The 22,550-nt window shown below is 41.1% G+C and overlaps 1 protein-coding gene across 3 annotated transcripts in view; it reads right to left on the reverse strand.

Moving 5' to 3' along the window:
• UBE4B (ubiquitination factor E4B) overlaps positions 1 to 22,550 on the reverse strand; it is a 109,096-nt gene that overhangs the window by 68,082 nt on the left and 18,464 nt on the right. For all 3 annotated transcript variants that reach the window (XM_010957575.3, XM_074377461.1, XM_010957576.3), the window contains exon 2: positions 9,057 to 9,243. In XM_010957575.3, the coding sequence (XP_010955877.1) occupies positions 9,057 to 9,243 (187 nt within the window). The remainder of the gene's footprint in view (positions 1 to 9,056; positions 9,244 to 22,550) is intronic.

The following is a 22,550-nucleotide window of genomic DNA, read 5'->3' on the forward strand; positions in this document are numbered from 1 at the left end:
ACTACAAAGCTACAGTGACCCACACAGTATAGTGCTGGCACTAATACAAGACACGCAGGTCAATGGAACAGAACAGAGAGCTCAGAAATGAACCCCTACTTACATGGACAACAAAGGAGGCAAGAATATACACTGAGGAAAAGAAGACAGTCTCTTCAATAAATGGTGGTGGTTAAACTGGACAGCTCCATGCAAAGGAATCAGAAGGGATTCTTTCTCACACTATATTAAAAAATTAACTCAAAATGGATTAAAGGTTTAAACATAAGACCTGAAACCATAAAATTTCTAGAGAAACACTGGTAGTATGCTCTTTGACATCTGCCATAGCAGTATGTTTGAGGATATGTCTCCTCAGGCAAGGGAAGGAAAAGCAAAAAATATACAAATGGGACTACAAACTAAAAAACTTCTGTACAATGAAGGAAACTATCAATAAAATGAAAAGGCTGCCTATGAATGGGAGAAGATATTTGCAAATGGTTTATCCAAAGGGGTTGATATCCAAAACACACAAAGAATTCATACAATTTGACATCAAAAAAACAAACAACCTGATTTAAGAAATGGACAGAGAATCTGAATAGACATTTTTTCAAAGAAGATATACAGACGGTTAACAGGCACGTAAAAGATGTTCAACATCAGTAATCATCAGGAAACTGCAAGTCAAAACCATAATCAGATATCACGTCACATTTATCAGAATGGCTATTATCAAAAAGACAACAAATAACAAGTAGTGGCAAGGATATAGAGAAAAGAGAACCCTTGTGCTCTGCTGGTGGGAATGTAAATTGGTGTAGCCACTGTGGAAATTGAGGTTCCTCAAAAAATTAAAAATAGAACAACCATTGTGATCCATCAATTCCACTTCTGGGTATTTATCCAAAGAATGAAAACACTAATTCAAAAAGATACATGCATCCCAATGTTCACTGCAGCATTACTTACAATAGCCAAGAAATGAAAGCAATCTAAGTGCCCATTAATGGACAAACAGATGAAGAAGAGGCGGTATATATCCACAGTGGAATATTACTCAGCCATAAAAAGAATGAAATCCTGCCACCTGCAAGACCATGGATGGGCCTAGAGGGTATTATGCAAAGTGAAGTAAGTCAGACAGAGAAAGAGAAATGCTGTACGATTTCACCCATATGTGGAAACTAAAAAACAAAACAGAGTGAAAGATACAGAGAAAAAACTGATTGTTATAGGAGAGGGAGGGGGGAGGAAGAGAGAGATAGGTGAGGGAGATTAAGAAGTACAAACTTTCAGTTATGAAATAAATGAGCCACAGGTATGAAATGTACAGTGTGAGGAATGTAGTTAATAATTATGTCATATCTTTGTCTGGTGACAGATGACATGACTTATCATGGTGATCATTTTGAAGTGCATAGAAATATCAAATCACCTGGCTCCATAGTCACTCCAATGAGTGGCAGAGCCAAGATGTAACCCAGTATCCCAAGACCAAAACGTAAAGTCTTGACCACAATGCAGGCTGCGTCTTTTAAGTAGATATATTAAAAAATTCAAACATTCAGATATTATGTAACCCCCACATTAATAATTTATTCTAGGAAGAGCCATAATTGGATTTGTTTATAAAGTGTCATGTTAATCTTTTAATAAGATTTCTTTTTTAAGTGCTTAAGCAATGCATGTTTATTATAGGACAGTCAGAAAATATGGATAAGCAAAAAACCAACCACCCCAAATTCCATACACCCAGAGACAGCCAAAATTAAGCACCTGGTGTACATTCTTCCAAATCTGTGGATATAATTGTGATCTTTTGAAAAAAATTTGTTTATACCAAAAAAAAAGAAAAGAAAAGAAAAGAAATATAGAAATCACGATGTTATATACCAGGAACTAACAAACTGCTGTAGGTCAATTAATAAAAACAAACAAACAAACAAACAAAAAAATTCACAGGAAAAAAAAGATCAGATTTGTGGCTACCAGAGGTAGAAGTGGAGGGCTGGGGGAGGGGAAATTAGATGACGGTAGTAAAAAGGTACAAACTTCCAGGTATAAGATAAATAAGTACTAAGGATGTAATGCACATGATACAGATAATTAATGCTGCTATACATGAGCAATGAGAGTTGTTGAGACAATAAATCTCAAGAGTTCTCATCACAAGGAAAAACACTGGTTTTCAATTTCTTTTACGTTGTATCTACATGAGATGATAGATGTTCACTAAATTTACCATGATAATCATTTCATAATGTGTGTAAGTCAAATCATTATGCTGTACAGCTTAAATTTACAGTGCTGTTTATCTATCACATCTCAATAAAACTGGAAAAAAACTATTTTCTCTCACTAGACTATAAGCAATGTGGCCTAAAACAGAACCTAACAAACACATGGGAAGATTTAAATAAATATACATTAAATGAAGGCTGCATGAATTTATAGTGTGCAGGAGATCCCTGGTAACAAATATACACTAAAATGTGAAACAGATAATAAAACACATCAAGCAAATTTGGAGGGATGAGAGTAACAACTGTAATGGGATATGGAAGGATGCTCCCTACTTTCAAAAGTAATAATCCTGGGTGGTTTTTTTTTTTTTAAGGCAGAATTTTCAATCAGATAAATACCTGTGAAAATTCTCCAAAAAAAAAAAAATCACAGCCATGAGCCTGAGGCAGTGACTGTCGCGGCCTGTCGCGTCAGGTCCAGAGTTCTGGAACGGAGGACTCTTCACAAGTCCATCTCCCTCCACTAGACAGCGAGCCCTTCGAAGCCCCTGAACTAAGACTTGCCCATCTTTGCCTCTCTGGCTCCCAGTCGTGCCTGGCAAAGAGAAGGCATTAAACACGTGTTCAAATGCACGAATGGAAGCAGGACAAAGGCCATTTGTAAAAATAATGTTAAAAAAGATTATAGGTTAAATTATTATCAAGTATATTAAAGACTAGCAGTCAGATAGGAAATGGATTCGGTGTTTCTAGCCCAGATCCCAGAACTAGCCCAGAGGCCATCCATCATTTGACTTCTTACTTGTTCCAAACAGGCCCTGTGGTTCATTTCTGCTCCCAGAGCAGAGGTTCTTTACCACAGATGGAGACAGAACTCAGGGGGTCAAAATTATAGTAGCTATTTGACTAGTTGCTAGATCTTTCATTTAAAGCGTTTAATAAAGGAGCACATAAACACTCTATCACAATCTTTAAAAATATTTTGATAACTATATTTCAATATAACTGGTTTCCTTTGTCATCCTTTAGGTTTTATTATATGCATTTAAAAATACTTTTTGAGAAGCCAGTGAAAGTCTTCCCCAGTTTGCCAAAGGAGAATGGAATGACAACACTTAAAGAACCCAGGTCTAGAGGGCAGAAAAGGCAACTTGTTCCACTAGACCTAATAATTCTGTCAGGATGAAACTGGTTGAGAAAGGATTCATTGGAGGTCTCTTGAGCAAGAATGACCACATCTTCAAAGAGGTCATGACAGCCAGGAAGGGTAAGGCTTTCTGGATCTATTTAAGATGTCCAATGGGTAAACATCAAAGGGAACAGAGGGGAGACAAATACAATTCCAAACAAGGCTGTAAAATAAAAATCATCCCAGAGGCTTAAGGATTTCTGAAGACTGGCCAATCATAAAACAATCTAAAGATGGGGGAAGGAACTGAGAAAGGCTTTGTCATCCCAGGAATTTAATAAGTACAGACTTTTAAAAGGAAATACAAGAACACTCTCTCCCCTGCTGGACTATAAGCTCTTCCAGGAAAGAAACTGAGTTTCACTCACTTTTACACGTCCACAACCCAGCACTGTGTCTGACCTGCAGTAAGCCCTAAGTAAACGCTGGCTGAACGGAAACGTAAAATCAACATAATCAATGATGCCTGTTAAAAAATGGACATCAAGTGTAAGAAGAATATTACCCATATTTATAAAGTTTTAAGACAGGCAAAAGCAATGTCATATTAACAATATAGTGAAAAAAAATTAAGAAATGGCTGATAAAGGTAAATGTAAAATTCAGAAGAGCAGGGATCTGCTGGTGAGGGGTGTGAAGAGTCAGAGACTTCATCAGCGCATCCACAGGCATGTTACCATGCATGTCCAGAATATTTCAGAATAACTTTTCTGTGTAATTTTAGAAGAAACTGAATAGGCTTAGGGAAACTCTTCTCTGAGCACCAGGGACAGTAAAGCAACAGACCTGCTGGTCACAGTGAAAGCGTCATGTCAGCAAATGTTCTCTAAATAGGACTCTAGTCTTATTTTGCGTCTAACGTTTCCAACAAAAAATGTTTAAAAATTCATTTAGCCTTTGTACTATTTTTCTCAAATTTTCTGTGCATCTAAAACAGTTCAAAAATAAAGTTAACTAAAAAAATTTTTTTAAATTTCACTTGGTCAATTCACTAGTGGCATTTACAGAGCACCTAGTATGTGCTAGCATGGTTCTGGGGGCAAGGGAATGAACAACATGGATGAGGTCCCTGCCCTAAACCTATATGTGGATAGAGACAAATAAAAACAAGTACATAATGATACTCCTACTGGCAAGTTAAGAAGAGGTCACACTGGAGTAGAGTGGTCCCTAATCCAATAACTGGTGTCCTTACAAGAAGAGGGAAGCCTGGACCCAGACACACACGGAGGGATGGCCAAGAGAAGACGGAGGTAGAGACTGGAGAGATGCTGCCACAAGCCAAGAGGAGTCAAGGACTGCCAGCAACCAACAGAAGCTGAAAGAGCCAAGGGCTATTCCTTAGAGCCTTCGGAGGGCGCACCACCCTGCTGACACCTAGACTTCAGACTTCTAGCCTCCAGAACCGGAGAGAATAAATTTCTGCTGCTGTGTGCCATCAAATGTGTGATCCTTTGTAATGGTAGCCCTAGGAAGCTAACACAGAGGTAGACAGCACGGCAAGAAGCCGGGACAAGATGCGAGAAGCAATTTGGACGAATCACTACAGCTTCCCAAACCCTTGCTTTAGTTACTTGCACTGAAAGCATCTCAACTAAGAAGGCTGCCAAGTGCCTGCCAAGTTACTCCTGGATGAGGAACTCCTTACCACGGGTGGCTGCCCACCCAGTATTTGTCTCTGTTTAGAAAGCACCTTATTCTGGAACATAAGTCTGCCCTTCACATCCAGTGGATAATAAATCTACCACTGGTCCTAAGTTTACCATCCAGGAACATAAGCAAGCATAAGCCATCATTTTCCTCCTTTTGACTTTTTTTAATGGAAAGTATCACATCCTCCTGAGATTTCTTTTGTTTAAACCACACATGCCTATACTGTTTTGGTCATTTTCTCTTGTGATTCATTTATTAATTCAACAGATCTCTGTTCGGTGCCTACCACGTGCCAGGTACTGTTAAGGCACTGGACAAATAGCAGTGAATAAAACGGACAGGAGTTCCCGCCCCTCTGGAGCTTAACACTCTAGCACAGGAAGCAGAGAAAGCAGGATATACAAGGAATATATACGCTATGTCAACTATGACAAGAGCTCGAAGAAAAAGTATCTGTGTCACATAGAGGGGGTACTTTTAGACAAGGCAGCCAATGAAGGTCTCATTGAGAAATTGACACCTGAATAAACATCTGAAGAGTTGAACGAAAAAGCCATGTCGATTTTAGGGTATGAGTATTCTGGGTAAAGAAACAGCAAATACAAAAGCCCCCGTAGTAACCTACAATGAAAGAGAATACGAAAACGAATTTATGTATGTCCATGCATGACTGAAACATGCTGTACACCAGAAATGGATGCATTGTAACTTGACCATACTTAAATAAAAAAAAAAAAGCCCTCAATTGGTATCATGCCTGGAAGATTTCAGGAACAGCAGGGAAGACCGTGTGGCTGGGGAAGGGGGAGACAAGATGGGGGAAATATCAGGAACTCGATTTCAGAGACGTGTATTAGACAACGAGACGTGTATTAGATGATGTCTGAGTCTGAGGTTCAAGGAACAGGTCTGAGCTGGAGGTATAAACTTAGGAACCATCAGATTAGAGATAGTAATTAAACCCAGGAAACTGGATAAAATCAGTAAGAGAATAAGCCTAGGCAGAGAGGACAGGTGGTTAAATATTAAGCCCCGGAATACTGACGTTTAGAAGCCAGGGAATGAAAAAGAGTCATACAAAGAGCTAGGAAGGAACAGAGGGAGACACAGTGGAAACCAGGAGTGTGGTCCTCAGGAAGCCTAAAGAAGAAGGTACTTTGAGAAGGTGGCCGAAGCCACGTCATATGAGGCTGACAGGTCAGATCAGACGGTGACTCAGAGCAGACCATGGGAGGCCTCACGTGACCGGATACAACTCAGCAGAGGGTGCAAGGACAGAAGAAGGAGACTGAGCACAGGCAACTCATTCCAGAAGTTTTGCTGTGAAGGGGCGCAGAGATGTGGGATGGAAGCTCGCAGGGGAAATGAGATCAAGAGGGCTCCTTTTTATTTACTCCCACGATGGGAACAGGAACAGCATGTACAACGGCTGTTAAAAAATAATAAAATAAAAGACTTCCACTTGAGATGGAAAACCGGATGGAGCAGGAGAGTCAGGAACTGCTGGAGAAATGGCTCTGGGAAGGCGAGAGGAGACGGGATGTCGGGTGCGGGCTTCAGGAAGGGCAGGGACAGTTCACGCGGAACACAACTGGCCGCACAGATGGATGGTAGGTGGATGCATGACAGAAGCTTAAGGAGGTTAAGTTCCCTTCTGCTTGCATCCGTTTCTCCATGAAATAGGAAGGCTGAGCCTGTACGTGGAGAATGAGGTGTTACAGACTGGAGGAGAAGGTACGAAATGGACTCTCACTGTGGGAGAGTGAACCAGGAAATATGGTATAATTCCTGCTGCTATTAAGGGTCCACTTGAGTTTGTGACCATGAATCTAAAAGGAGACAGTACGGTTTCTGTCCAGCAGGAGACCGAGACTATGCAGCGAATAGGATTTAAAACCAGGATCATGGTTTAGCCAAGGGACGAAGACAAAGTGAGAGAGAGACAAGAGAGGGAGGAACAATAGTGACTGACTGGAATTTCAACAGGGTAAGGAGGGGACAGAGGATACGGGAGACGGAAGTGAAGAAAGTGAAAAAGTGAAGGAATCAACGGACTGTATCCCCCAGGGAACCCACAGGACTTGGGCACAGAGAGGTGAGTTAGAAAGCTGAAGGCGGTGGCTGACACTGAAAGATCTAGAGACTGACCTTGGCAGTGAGTGGCTGGAGTCAGATGGAAGAGGTCACTGAAGGGGAGGAGCTCAGAAGGCGGAGAGGGCGGGGTGCTAGACGGGTCAGCTCTGCAGCTGCTGAAATCACCATGAATTAAGACAAATAGTGTCAGAGAGAAAGACAGTGGCCAGGACGGGCCCTGTGGGTGAGAGGGCCAGAGGACAGCCCCAACAAGGATGGGGAGTGGGGAATACGGTCTGATGACCCAAGAGTCAAATCGGTGTGTTTTTACAGTGGAGGAACGGTCTAGAAGGAGAAATGAGAAAGCAACGGAGGAAGAGAACAAATTCAGTGAGGACACTGAGGGGAAGGGATGTTCACAGAGCAGGGTTTTGCTGGTGACCGACCACGAGGATTTGAGAACTTAGAGTGGGGGCAGGGGGAGGTGGGGTCAGAGGGGTATATGTAACAAGCCAGGTAAGGACTGGAGACTAGGAGATAAGGGATGAGGCCATGGGAGATTTGGTGGCTGACACAGGCAGGGAGGAGGGGCAGGCTGAGATTATTCCTGGTGGTCCCAAATGTGCTGTGACTGGAGTGTTGAGGAGCCTGCCACGAGCAGGCGGAGTTCTGGGACTCCGGCCTGACATTTGCTGATGCAGTGAGATTTCAGGCCCCTTCTCGTCCCACAGCTCTTCCCTGCACCATTTCCAGCATTCCAGGTGGGGGCTGATCGCAGTAAGACCAGCAGCACTGCTGGCAGCACAGTTTCCAAGGAAAAGGTGAAAACACAACTGGAATCCTGAACCCTTCCCCTATTAAAAGACCATCACAGCTTCTCAAAGAAGGGGTGCAGAGGCAACATTTCAGGCAAAGGCATTGTTTATTACTAGCTGATGTTTTGGCCTGAACCCCTCTCATTTTTATAATGAATGGATTTATGTAGAAGCATCTATATTTACATGGGGAAGACTCTACAATGATGCCCAACAAGAGTTACAGTAACAAAGACTCTGCAAATACTTTTTAATTGACAAGTTATCCTAGATCAAGAAGACAGATTTTAGAGGTGACTAAGGGAGAGTGCATTAAATGACTGCAGAACTGACAATCATGTATTAAATTATTAGATGATATGATGATCAATGCAGGTCTCTTAGCACCTACTTTTTCCTAAACAGAATCTTAATTAAAATCATAACTATCATGGTAATAATTACTACGTTTGATAGAAAAGTTCACTGAGAGAAAGGACAGATATTTTCAAATACACAGTATGAGTCAATATCAGCGTTTCCCAACAAAGACAGTCCTGAATATCAACCATGAGCTCAGCGGTTATACAGAAATAAATCTTTATGACAGTTAAACAATGGTCAATGAGAGAGTTATAAAACATCACATCAGGTGAGCTTTTTATACCCTGAAAATTTAGAGAAAGAGTTCTACGACAATGAAGAATGAAGACAAGTAAATCCGTAATTAGAGGCTTGTTATTTTGACCATTATTTCAATTTTGCATTTTTCAGATTATTTTATCTGAAAAGAAAAGCATCAACCAAACTCATAAAATCAGCAGAACCAAATTTAGTCTTAATCCCTTGGCCATCAGAGATAAGAGCTGACCCTGTTTGAAAAAAAGGATGACAGTGATAGAAAGGAAAACAATTAGTTTTAACAGATCACAATCAAAATGAATAGACATTCACAAAACACACTGTAATGATCTCAATCTTTAAACAACTGCTTGAAAGATTTTAAAAAGCTGCTGTTCAATTCATTATATCCTGCTGTGTAAAGATCACAATTGTAAGCTTAACAGAAAGCCATGACTGGACCTATAAATGTGTCCCAGGTAGGAAGGTAAGACTTACCTGATGCACCTATTGGGGAGGTAGCTGGGGTCATGTTGTGGACGTTAAGACCAAGACTCTGGGAGGGGCCTGGGGCTGACGCTGCTATAGGAGGCCCCGGAGGGTTCTCCCTCTGCGGAGAGGTGAGTGGGGTGCTTGGCTGGGAGGTCTGTCCACCAGCAAGTCGTGCAAGGCGCCTCCGTCGGATCTACAGCATGAGGGGGAGAAGGGCATTCTATAAACAGCAGAAACACAGTTTGGCCCGTGAATACCAGCAACGTTATCAATAACTGTGCTAGAGCTTAACAACTAAACATGCCTTGAGACAAGTAATAACTGTACCAGAATTTGATAAGCTACCACCTCACTTTTAGAAAATGCATTTCAATCGCCTTACCATCTCTGCTTACCAAACCTTCTTGAGTGACACTGAATTTATAATAAGCAGACTACACTTTTAAACACACTAGAGCTTGTTGCTACTGTAATAAAAACTATATAACTTGGTCTTTTTAAATAGGTAGGATTTAAAATAAATACTCAATATAACTCACTAAAACAATGAGAGAAAGTCACAAAAGTTACACTCAGACACATTTTACTCTCACTTTCAAGAACAAAATGATTAGGTTTTCCTTACTTAACTTCAATAAAAATACCATCTACCACTTCTTTATAATTATGTCCCAGAGTTACCAAGTGATTACAAATATGTACCACAAAATCCCACTGGATCACAGAAGTGTTTTCCCCACGTTTTTGATAGTCATTAATTTACCACCAGACAATACTCTTATTGAGCACCTGCCCTCCCTGGCAGTGGGCTGCGTAGCAATTACAATAAGGCTTCTGGTATGCAATAGCCAAGACATGGAAGCAACCTAAATGTCCATTGACAGATGACTGGGTAAAAAAGTTGTGGTATATTTATACAATGGAATACTACTCAGCCATAAAAAAGAATAAAATAATGCCATTTGCAGCAACATGGATGGACATGGAGATTGTCATTCTCAGTGAAGTAAGCCAGAAAGAGAAAGAAAAATGCTATATATCACTCATATATGGAATCTAAAAAAAGAAAAGAAAAGAAAAAAGAGGACAAATGAACTCATCTACAAAGTAGAATAAGACTTGCAAACATAGTAAACAATCTTATGGATACCGGGGGAAAAGGGGTGGGAAGGAATAAATTTGGGAGTTTGAGATTTGCAAATGTTAGCCACTATATATAAAAATAGATTTTAAAAAATTTCTTCTGTATGGCATAGGGAACTATATCCAACATCTTGTAATAACCTTTAATGAAAAGGAATGTGAAAATGAATATTTGTATGTATATGCATGACTGGGACATTGTGCTGTACACCAGAAACTGACATATTATAACTGACCACACTTCAATTTAAAAAAAAAACCAATAAGGCTTCTGGCTCTGAGCAGGTATCAAAGAAGCAAACTAGGCTGCTCACACACTTTCCTTTACGAATAAGGAAGATGAAAAAATTAAACTATGACATATGCTAACTGGGATGGACCTCATCAGAACTGAAAATCTGCCTGTCATTCTAACCTTATTGGAAATCTGCTCCTTTGATTGTTCAAACAACAAGAACATTCTGATTCCTGATCCCAAAGTTCAAAGCCCCTCCTTGTACCCCTGCTGTAAATACATCTACCAATGAGTTTATGCAAAATACTGATTTGGTTGTTCATCCACCTCTTTAACCAGATTAAATCCCTTGAAGGAAAGAATTAGTCTTATTTATTTAATAAACACTGATGTGGCCCTTCTAGCAATGTTCTAGCACTTCACACTATTTACTAACTTATTTAATCCTCATCATCACCTGCTGAGACAGGTACTTATATTATGTCCATTTTACATAAGAGCAAACTGAGGGGCAGAGAGGCTGGATATGTTGTCTAATGACATTAAGTGGCAGAGCTAGAATCTGAACTCACATCCTCGGGCTTTACTGTCTGCGCTCTCACCACTAAACCAACAGTCTGGGGGTCTCTGGGCGCCTCCAAAACCCTTTCAGAGGGTCTTTGAGGCCAAAACTACGTTGGTAACAACACTAAGATTTTCTCCTTCTTCACTTTCATTCTCTCACAAGTGTCTAGTGGGGTCGCAGCAGATTAAACAAAGAAGTTCATATGAGAATCCAACTGTCTTCTATTAAGTTAGACACTAAAAAGATTTGCAAAAGTGAACACAATGTCACTCTTCTCACTAAATTTGTTTGTTCTGGAAAATGAAGTGCTTTCACTAAAAACGTGTTACTGATATTAATATAACGGTTTTTATTATCTTGTAAAGAATCAATGTTTAAGTTTCTCCAATCTTCATTCCTAATATGGTAAATATCAATGGATATAATCCACCTCAACAAAAGCTCTTAGGGAGCCTCAATATTTTTATGAGTATAAATGAGTCCTGAGATCAAAACCTTTGACAATCGCTGCCCTCCCCTAGGTTGCCTCCCTCTTCCTCATTGTTATCTCCCTAAAGTCGAGCTCAGCACCTGGTTTGTACAGGTGCTCACTGACCAGAACTGACAAGGGAAGGAAAAGTAAAAGCTGTCACCAATGCTCTGAGGCGACTGGAACTGTGACGAAAAACTCAGAGAAGTTAAGGAAGTAGTTCTCTCCTGGACACTTTGCCAGGGTGGAGGGTGGGCAAGTGGACCAGAAACTCCTGCCCCCAACCTGTTCCCAACCCAGGCAGCAAGTCAGAGACCCCGAGTCTGTGTTCACAGCTTCCCTGCTTCCCTCCATCTCCTCAAACACCTTCATCTCCTCTACCACCAAGTCCTGTTCCTTCCACCCGAGTCCACCCTCTCCTCTTAGCTCCTCTGCCACCACTCCTTCCAAGCCTCCACCCTCTCTTACCTGGACCTCTGCAAAAGCTTCCTAACAGATCTACCTGTGTTCACTCTGGCCTAGGAAACGCAGAGGCCTCATAAGCCGTTTTCAAACACTTTCAAAGCTTTAGATTTCTGAAGTACAAGTCAAAAGCACAATAACACTTCACACCGATTAGGATGGCTACTGTCAACCCCATTCCCCCATAAAACCCTATAAAATAACAACTATTAGCAAGGGTGTGGAGAAATTGGAATCCTTGCGCACTGTTGGTACAAATGTAAAATGGTGCAGCCACTATGGAAAACAGGATGGCAGTTCTTCAAAAAATTAAAAGTGGAATTACCATATAGCCAGTAATTCCACTCCTAGGTACATACCCAAAAGAACTGAAAGCAGGGGCTTAAACAGGTGTTTGTTCACCCACTTTCACAGTAGCCTTATTTCCAAGAGCTAAAAGGTGGAAGCAACCCAGGTGTCTATCAACAGATAAATGGATAAATAAACTGTGCTTTTAAACATAAGTGGAACATGATTCAGCCTTAAAAATGAAGGAAATTCTGGTATTTGCCGCAACATGAATGAACCCCAAGGACACTATGCTTAGCGGAATAAGCCAGTCACAAAAAGACAAATACTGTATGATTCCACTTATATGAGGCACCTAGACTAGTCAAATTCATAGAGACAGAAACTAGAATGGTGGCGGCCAAGATCTGGGGAGATATTTTTTTAAATCTAAGTATAGAATAAAATTCTAAGTGATAAAAAAGCATGTACCATAGTTTCCTCTACAACCCATTTTCCACACAGCAATCACAGTAATTCTTTAAAAACACAAATCACTCTCCTCTGTTTAAGCCCTTCAGTGGCTTCCCATGGCTCTTGGAATAAAACCCAAATCCTCACTGCGTTCTACAGAGCCCCTGGTGGCCTCTCTCGGCTCATGGTGTCCCATGCCAGGCGGCAGCCACTATGGCCCTCTGAGAGTTCACAGAATATCTTAGATCTTACCTTTGGCCACTTGCAATTCCTTTGGCCTGCGAGCACCTTCTCTAATTCTTGGCATAGTTGCTTCTGTCTCTTCCTTCCAGTCTCACCTTAAATGTCACCTCCTGGAGGACTTCCTTGACAGTCGGATCGGCACAGCCCATCTCACCACATTCGTTTGATGTCATAGCCCTCCATTCACATCCTTCAAGAACTCTTCATGGTCTGTGACTATCTTATCTATTTGTCACTCACTGTCTTACTCTCTGTTTCCCTGGTAGAACAGAAGCTCCAGGAGAAAATCACGTCTATCATGTTCACTGCTGTTTCCCAGCACTGAGCAGAGTGCCAGGCACGTAACCGCTCTGTACATACAGAACGATGGGAGAAATTGACGTATAGAGTCGAGGGAGTAGTGAAGCCACACACAAGAATGTCTGACTGAATATTCAGAGCCCAGACAGTGTCTCAGTCCTCTAAAATCGGCTCCTCTTTACATCCTCACTCATCCAACAACAGTCATCATGGACCAGAGTGAACTCAACAGCTCCTGCTCTCCTGGAGCTCAGATTCTAGCAGAGGCCAAAAGGACAACAGCCGAATGAACAGAAACGATACCGGGTGGTTATGAGCACCGTTAGAGAAAAACAAGTAGGAGAGGGATAGTAGGGCGTGCTGGAGAGAGGGCACCCCAATTTTTACATAAGGTGGGTTGAAAACCCTCTCTGGTAAAGGGCGCATGTGAAAACGCCTGCAGGAAGAGAGGAGGCGAGCTCTGTGGGGACCTGGGGAGTGTGGTGGGCTTGTGCTTGGCAAGTCCAAGGTCAGCAAGGGCAGCGTGGCCAGAGCAGAATGAGCAAGGGGGACAACAGCAGCAGACGGGGTCGGAGGTAAGAAGGGGCTTTGAGGGCCATTGTAAGAGGGCTGGCCCTGGGAAGCCACCAGGGTGTTCTGATCAGAAAAGTAAAATGACTTGACCTACATTTAAAAATTATTTTGGCTGCTATGGAGAAGAAATTGTAGGAAAGAAAGAAAGCAGGCAGAGAGACTCCTTAGGAGGCCACTGTAATAATCTACGGGGAAATGGATGATAACTTGAACTAGAGAGGGTAGCTGTGAAAACGGCGGTGAGTGGACAATTTGCGGGTCAATTTTGAAAACACACTTCAAGTTCACGGGACGTGCTGATTAGACGTGATAGATTATACATACCAACTGATAGGAGAAAAGATGGGGTACATACTGTTGACAGAGTATTATTTTACCTTTGAAAAAGCACACACACTGTTTTTGGAAACAGTAAGAAGCTATTTTAAATCTGGGTGAAGGGTAGGGTAAAGAGGAGGCAAAGAAGACACCGAAGTTCTGGGTCTAAGCCATTTATCAGATCAGCTTAAGAGGTGGAGACAGTAAGAAGAATGGAAGTGGGGAGAGAAAAAATTCTTTAAGACACATGATCGTTAAACAGGCAGATGGACGTGTCAAGTAGATACATAATCTGATGTGCAGGACAAAGGGCAGGTTAGGATGACAATTTGAGAGCTGTCAACCTCTAGATGGCATATAAAGCCATGAGACAGAGCAAGACCACCTCGGCAGGGACTGTACACAGATGATGAAGTCCTACAACACAGCCACAATAGAAGTTGGGGAGATGAGGTAAGGCCAATAAAGGAGACTAAGAAAGTGGTAGCAAGAAACCTCTAGGGCTAGCTCTCCAAGAGAACTGAGACTGGCTTCCTAGAAACCAATCAGAGCATTTCAAGAAAGAGTGATCATTCTTTCAGCAATGAGGTGGTAGTTGAGGCCCTTGTCAAGAACTATTCTGGGGGGAGGGTATAGCTCAAGTGGTAGAGCGCATGCTTAGCATGCATGAGGTCCTGGGTTCAATCCCCAGTACCTCCTCTAAGAATAAATAAATAAGCTTAATTACCTCCCCACACACACAAAAAAAGGAACTATTCTGATGTAACACTGGTGATGAAAGCTTGATTGGTGGGTCGAAGGAATGAGAAGGAAAAAAAGTGGAGACAGAAAGCACAGACTTCTGAGAATTTTTACTACAAAAAGAAAGAGTAGATAAATGGGGGGATGGGAGGGAGCAGGTGATGAAAGTAGGGTCAAGAGAGGGTTCTGCTTGTTTGTTTTCAAAGATGGCAGCGAGTACCGCATGACTGTACGCAGACAGGGGAATATGGTGATGCCGAAGAGAGGGGACAGCACCAGATGTGACGGGGGAGCTTGCAGAAGCCTTCCTCTGATGGCCTTTATTTTCTCAGTGAAAGGGGAAACAAGGTCATCGGTTGAGAGGAGAGTGTAGAAGGAGGAGTTAGGGGTTTAAAGAGAGAAAAGAAGGTATAAAGTAGTCATCAAGAAGAGAGAGAATGAATGAACTAAGGAAATACAGTAGACTTGCTGGGTAGCACTAAGCAAGCTCAAGACAGCTTGAGACTGACAATCACGAATTCAAAATAAACCCAGTGAGGAAGGGGAGGGTATAGCCTAAGTAGTAGAGCACATGCTTAGCATGCATGAGGTCCTGGGTTCAATCCCCAGCACCTCCTCTAAGAATAAACAAATAAACCAAATTACCTCGCCTCACCAATAAAATAAAATAAAATAAACCCAATGAGACCATTCCAGATGGTGGGATTCTTGTCTCCAGCTACAAACAGCTTCATAGGTGCCAAGTAGGCAGAAAGTTTGATGTAACCCGAGGTGAGGTTTTAGAGGGAGAGAGGAACGAGGGAACTGAGGGAGTATGCAAAGGAGTGATTACAATGAAGGTCCAGAGTCCACCCTGATGAAGAAGAAAAGTAAGCGTGGACATGTGTGGAGTGAAGACAGATGGACTGTAGATCCCAGTGGGGTTGCCTTTAAGACACGATAAGAAATCTGGTTTAGCAGAGGGAGATGAACCTAGGACTGGTCAGAAAACCTGCACGCTGGTGCCCCACAGATTGGCCGTGCTTGTTGTGATGCTGGGAAATACACTTAACTCCTTTAGAGTAACCGTTTCCTCAGCTAGAAAATAGGGATAATAAACTGATAAACTCAGCCCTAAAGACCCTTCACAGGTAGTTGTTACAATTAAATGCGAGGACACAGGTAAAGGTGCTTTAAGAACTACACGTGAAGATCATTTAATCATGTTCTGTTACTACACTGACATCTATAGAGCAATCAAATGAATGAACCTGTGCTCTCTGCAACCATACAAACAATATCGGGCAAAAAAGGCCAGAAATGAAAAAGCAGAGATTGCATGATTCCATCTGGATAAAGCTTGACAAGAAAAACTAAACTAGAACATTATTCAGGATCGTGGTCACCTTTGGTGGGAGGGGTGGAGGCACAGGGAAGATGACAGCTTCTCTGGTGCTAGTGATGCTTTGTTTTTTTTAAACGAGATGCTAGTTTTACAGGTGTCCACTTTGGGAAAACTGGGTTGTATACTTACAGCTACGGGTAGTTGAGTTCATGAGTGTACATCCTATTAGTCTCTATAACTTGTATGTTAAATACAATCTTCTGCATGTTTCAAATAGGATCAACTGTTTAAAAATAAATCCTACTTATTCTTCAAGGCCCCTGGAAATGCTACATTCTTTACAAGGATTCTACGATCTTAAAATTTTAACACAAATTAAAATACCTTAGGTAAACACTGTACTTACCACCTGATACTGAAATTAAACCAGCATTTTCATTTTTAAATGTGTTTGTGTATACACACCAATACAAGAGAACACGTGGTGAAGAGACCTTAAGTTTTCACAGAAACCAGTATCTGGGAATTTGCTAGAGGTCAAGTTTTGTTACTTTGCAGGCAGCTAAACCTAAGAGTCCATGCTTGATTTCAAATTCAAATTCAACCTTTAGTCCCCACTACCTAGGCAGGCTCAAGATAGGCCACCTAACCTCTCTGTGCTTCCATTTTCGCATCTGCCCAATGGGGATAAATAATACCTTCCTCAGAGAGTTGTGAGAAAACCCCCACCATGCCCTTCTTTTTATTTTCATGGCGCTTACCTGGCCTAATACATAGGTGATGTTTGCGTATTGCCTGTTCACCGCCCCACCCCCCACTCTAAGTCTCTTAAAGCAAGGTCTTTTCTAAGTTTTTTCTCTGTCTCATCACTGCCTATAAGAGTGCCTGGCAGATAGTAGGTGCTCTTTAAATATTTGTTAAATGAATGAAAGAATAAATGAAAAATAGAAGAAAATGAAAAAAAACCCACTAGAAAATGCAATCCATGTAAAATTCACTGTTTATGGAATAGTACTATTACCTTTGAAAAAGTACACACACTGCTTTTGGAAAAAATCTGAAGCCACTTTCAACCCGGGTGCCAAGTTCAGCCTGAGATGGTAAAACTCATGTTCTCGGTGATGTAAACACAGAATAAACGTCCTGACTCACCGCAATACGGACCTAAAGGAAGTTTTCCAAGAAGAAAGATTTCACTGTGCTGGTAATTATTCCTCAACCCCTCCCACCACCACTCCACAAACACAGGTTGAAAAAAAAAAAAAATGAAGAATCAAGACTTTGTGAAATGTACTGTGGACTGTTAAGGGAGACGGAGGAGGGGGTTAAGGGACAGAGGCAGGTCCATGTACGTACGCCGTGAGCTGGAAGGAGGTGATTGCCAGAACCTGGCCTGATCCTCAGCTTAAAGACCTACTGGGAAGGGAAGAAACAGCCGTGAATGGGGCAGCGCTCTGGGTGGCCCCACGGCAATGCTCTCAGTAGAAGGCAATGCCCATCGGTGGACTGACACTTTATACCATGGTGGTGGCTTTGAACTAGTTTAGCAAGCTGAGGACTCTGGGAATATCTGGACAGGAGCCTCCCAAAAGAGTGGCTTTGAGCAATCGCAGGTATAAAGGACTACCTAATTAATTTGACTCTTAAGAGATGTGACCTCACTTTTATCACAAGCAGAACATATGAGACACAAGCTAAAAATAGTCCCAACACACCAAAACATTATTAAACTTTTTTCTCTTGGCTTATTCTACTTTATACCTAAGCACATAGGATCAGTATAATCTCTTTTAAGCAAAAGGCCTTTCTCAAAGAATTTCATCTTCCCAGATGTCACAGAGAGAAAACACCAAAAGCATAAAAAGGAACTTCCAGTTCCTCGACCTCGGTCCTAAACCACAACTCAAACGCAAACGTACTGATCATGAAATTTCATTCCTGGAGTCTGTCTTGACTGTTTCAGTTCTGATTTCACAAATGACATTAAAAGAGGGGTTTCCCTGGAATTGTTCAGTCTTGATGCAGCACTTCCTCCCCTCACGTTTCTGACGAACTAAAAATAGATTCAAAACAGCTACTGCTCAAAACAGCAAGGGCCACTGTAGTGGCAGGAGGCAGAAGCTAAGACTGGACAGGCCAAACTGTTCCTCCTATTTTTAGCAGTTTGTGGAGGGAAAAAATAAACCCAAAAGGCATTGTTTTCAAAGTAGTCAACAGTCATTCTACGAAAGCATCTTGCTTCCCTACCCAAAAATAATAAATTCTAACACAAAAACATTTTCAGATATTTACTCTTTGGTATGGTGTCCTTCTGGAGATATTTCCTATTCTGATTATAATTTTGTTGGTTTTATTTTCTTTTCAAATAGCTGATCGTATCTAAAACTTATAAAAAGCTATGACAATTTCACAATGTCTATTTCTAAGCCCAACAATATAGTTCAAAATAAATACATTCAAATCTGAAGACCACAGTTCTGTGATCCAAAATTCACAAGTTTCCTTTTTGAAATTCACAATTTTAATTTTCACTTAAAAGCTCCAAAAGTCTTGTCACTTATATCCCCCTATTTTAAAGAATATATTAAACTCAGTCTACCACTGTCACCCTATATAGATGAAGCCAAAAATATGAAAAAAAAACCAACTTTTTCCTTAAATCTTAACATTACAGCAAGAAGTGACAAATTCTCCTTCAAAGACTTCAATTGGACACAAGTTAATCCCTCCTTACTTCTCAAAGAGAACGTGAATACAGAATTTTCAGATAATAAAGTTTTCTAGGTTAGTCACTGACAATTACTTTGGGAGGCTATTGCAAACTCTAAGACAAAATAATAATATTAATATGATTAACATTTACTAAGCCTTTATGTGCCAGATGCTGGTTCTAAGGGCTTCACATATATAAATTTAATTAATAATCCAGAGAGATAGGTACATTTATTTTCCCATTTTACAGATGAGGAAACTGAACTCAGAAAGGTTAAGTGACTTGCTCAAGGTCACACAGTTAGAAAGCAAAAGAGTAGACAGTCTAACTCTGGAGGGCACAATCTCACCCACACCCCACTAATCTTTACAGAACAAAATGCCTTCTGAAGCTGCAGTGACTTGCAGATGGAGGCAGCCTTACTCCCCTGATGACACAGTGCTTGTCTATTATTAGCTATGAATAAATGAATTTATGTATAGTATGTTGGTGTTTCAGATGTTGTATTTATATTCTAACAACACCAGAACAGTGGTAACTCCCTCTTTGATGAGTGTGTATTTTGAAATAAAGGATATTTCCATTTTCTGGTTTAAAGTAGACAGAGTACCAATAAATCAAACAGGAAAAAAAAAAAATGACACTTTATGAACACAATCGTGCCCAAAAATTTCAGTCAAAGGATTGGACTGGTTGGTTTATTAACTGCCTACTTTGCACCAGCAACAGTAGCAGGTACTAAAGATAAGACATACTCAAGTCATAATCTCCACCCTCAAAGATTTCTAGATCCACTGGGGAAAGATGTATTCGAAAATCAACAATTATGATACAGCAAAATAAGGTCTGCACGAGATATAATGAGTAGAAAAGACGTGAAGTAGACTGCAACTCAGTCTGGGGCATCTGTTACTGCTTCATAGAGAGGTCACACACACATATACACACACAAATGTGTAATACATACACACGGAGCTTAGTCATGCTGTATCTTTAAAAGAAAATGTGTTTCCTAGTCAGTTCAGTATTTCCTCTTAAAAGGAGGTATATTTTTGTTACACGTATTTTACCACAATATTTTTAATTGAGTTGAAAAAGCAGGCTGCAAAGGGGCACACATTGTGATTCCATTTGGGTATGTTTACATTAATAGAAATTATTATTCATGTAAATTACATGTAAATGAAAATGGCAATGACACATAATAAATTTTTTTCCCATCTTTCTTCTCCTTTAACACAATTTCTGGGGAAGAGAATGAAGTTATTATTTTCTACTATGTCTATAAACTCTGAAAACTTTCAGACTAAAGTGTAGCTCTACTCCAACTCACCCTCCCTCCAAGGACCCAGGATGACAAAGTAGCCTCCACAGGGACCCCACCTGCTAGTCAAGGCAAAGGAAGAGAGGCATGCCCACCATCCCAGGAGTGACCCATTCATTTCTGCTCACATTTCACTGGCCACAAGAAGTCACATGGCCACGCTACAGCCAATGAACGCTGCTGAGGCTCTTGTCTTCAGCACACACCTGGACATTGGCAGTCACTGTACTGTGGCCTCTTTCTTCCCAGCATGCTCCTCTTTCCTCCTTGAGGTCTTTGGGCAAATGTTACCTTCTCAGTGATGCCTTCTCTTACCACCTCTGTTCTCCCCATCTCTGCTTTACGGTTCCCTGTACTTTCAAACAGTTCAGCCAAAACCAACATATATGTGTGTGTATGGATAGATGGATGTCTACACGTACACACACATACACACATGCACACTTATATACTGAGAAGTGAATATGGCAAAAAGGCAATGCCAACAAATGATGAATCTAGGTGACTCAATCAAACTTTCTGCAGATTCAAACCTTTTCAGAATAAAAAGTTAGAGAAAAATCAGACCCACCAGCCCAGCTTGGGTTTTCTCTAGCCTGTTCAGCTGCATGCAGTAGGCATGAAGCCAGAGTAGCCAGGTTGCTAAATGAGCCCGAGGTGGTGAGAAGGGCAAGGAAGTGCACAATGTGTGCAAGGGCTGATCGTGGTGGAGCAGAAACCCAAAACAAAGGAAGCCCTGGTGGCATTCGGACGACAGGTTCCAGTCCCTTCCCAGGACCCAACTACATTTCTGTCCCTGGGTTCAGAAGAAGAACCCCTGTATCCTTAAAATAAATTCCATTTTTTGCTTAAGCAAGCAAAAAATAAGTCAAGTTTTTCTGTTTCTTATTGTATGCATGTTTATAAATATTCAATTCCCCAGACACGAGCAGCAGTTTAATTGCACAAAGAGCATCACCTGGCTTTTTTCACTATGAGATTTTCAGAACTCAAATGCACTTCTGCTAACTATAGTAATGTCATTTCAGAATCATCCCAGAGAGTAATTTTGAAAATCAAGCAACAATACGAATTCTTACGCTGTACATATTACCTGATGAAAGTTTCTTCCTCGGGACAGGTAGGACCAGAGGCAAAAGGCCAGAGGAGCATCGGCAAAGGTGGGGAGGCTGTGTGAGAACACACGGTGTTCAGGGAATTCATGGCTGTCTGATAAGGGTGAGTGTGTGGGGCCACGGGAAGAAACGGGCAGGAAAGACAGGCTGGGGCAAGCTCATGATGAGCTGTGAATACCACCCAAAGACTGGACTTTTTCATGAAGGCAAGGAAGAGATTTTGAAGGAGTAACTGGGTCAGATTTATCTTTCAAAACACACCACTCTAGTCACTCTGTGGAGGTAGACTGAGGTGGGACAAAACAAGCCTGGGCCACGGGGACGTGGAAGGGACAGTTCCAGGGATATTTAATGTGTATAATCAACAGAACACGGTCATTGTTTTGGAAGTGAGAAGTGAGGAGCGGAGAGTCTAGATTTCAGGCCAGGATAACTAAGTAGATGGTAAAGTTTCAAAACTGAGAATACAGAGAGAGGAGTTTTTAAAAAGAGAAGATGATGGTGGTGGTTTCATGGGTGCATACAGCTATCAAAATTCATCAAAGTGTACATCTGAAATACGTGCAGTTTACAGTACAGGAACCACACCATAATGAAGGTGTTTAAAAATTTTAAAAATTAAAATAAAATAAAATAAAGTAAAATAAAATAAAATAAAATAATAAAATAAAAAGAGAAGATGAGTTATGATTAGACTACTGGGTACAGTGTGCCTGGAAGAATACCCAAATGGAAATGGCTGAGGAGGGAGGGTATAGCTCAGTGGTATAGGGCGTGCTTAGCAGGCACAAGGTCCTGGGTTCAATCCCCAGTACCTCCACTAAAAATAAATAAATAAATAAACAAACCTAATTACTGCCCCCCAACCAAAAAAAAATTTAAAAAAAGAAAAGAAAAGAAAAGAAATGGCTGACAGGCAGCTGACATTTATTTATGCTTACCACTTCTTTATTCTAGCAAGGATTGAAAGTGAGTAACAAAAAACACTTTTATTTAACTTAATTAAACTAAGTTAAAATCAAAGAGATAAAGAAACTAGGACAGAAATAAAATGATGATAGAAAAAATAAGACAAAACCCGAAGGGAGATTAGTGCACAGTACACGTGAAGTTTGTTAACACAGTATGGGACCGCCAGCACATATCACATAGTCAATATCGGCAGATGCTAATGCCAAAATGTGATTCAGAGAAAGCAATTTTAGAGTGGCCCAGATAAAGAAGGAGATCCTTG

The sequence above is a fragment of the Camelus bactrianus genome, chromosome 13 (genome assembly GCF_048773025.1).
Source record: "Camelus bactrianus isolate YW-2024 breed Bactrian camel chromosome 13, ASM4877302v1, whole genome shotgun sequence".
Lineage (NCBI taxonomy): Eukaryota > Metazoa > Chordata > Mammalia > Artiodactyla > Camelidae > Camelus > Camelus bactrianus.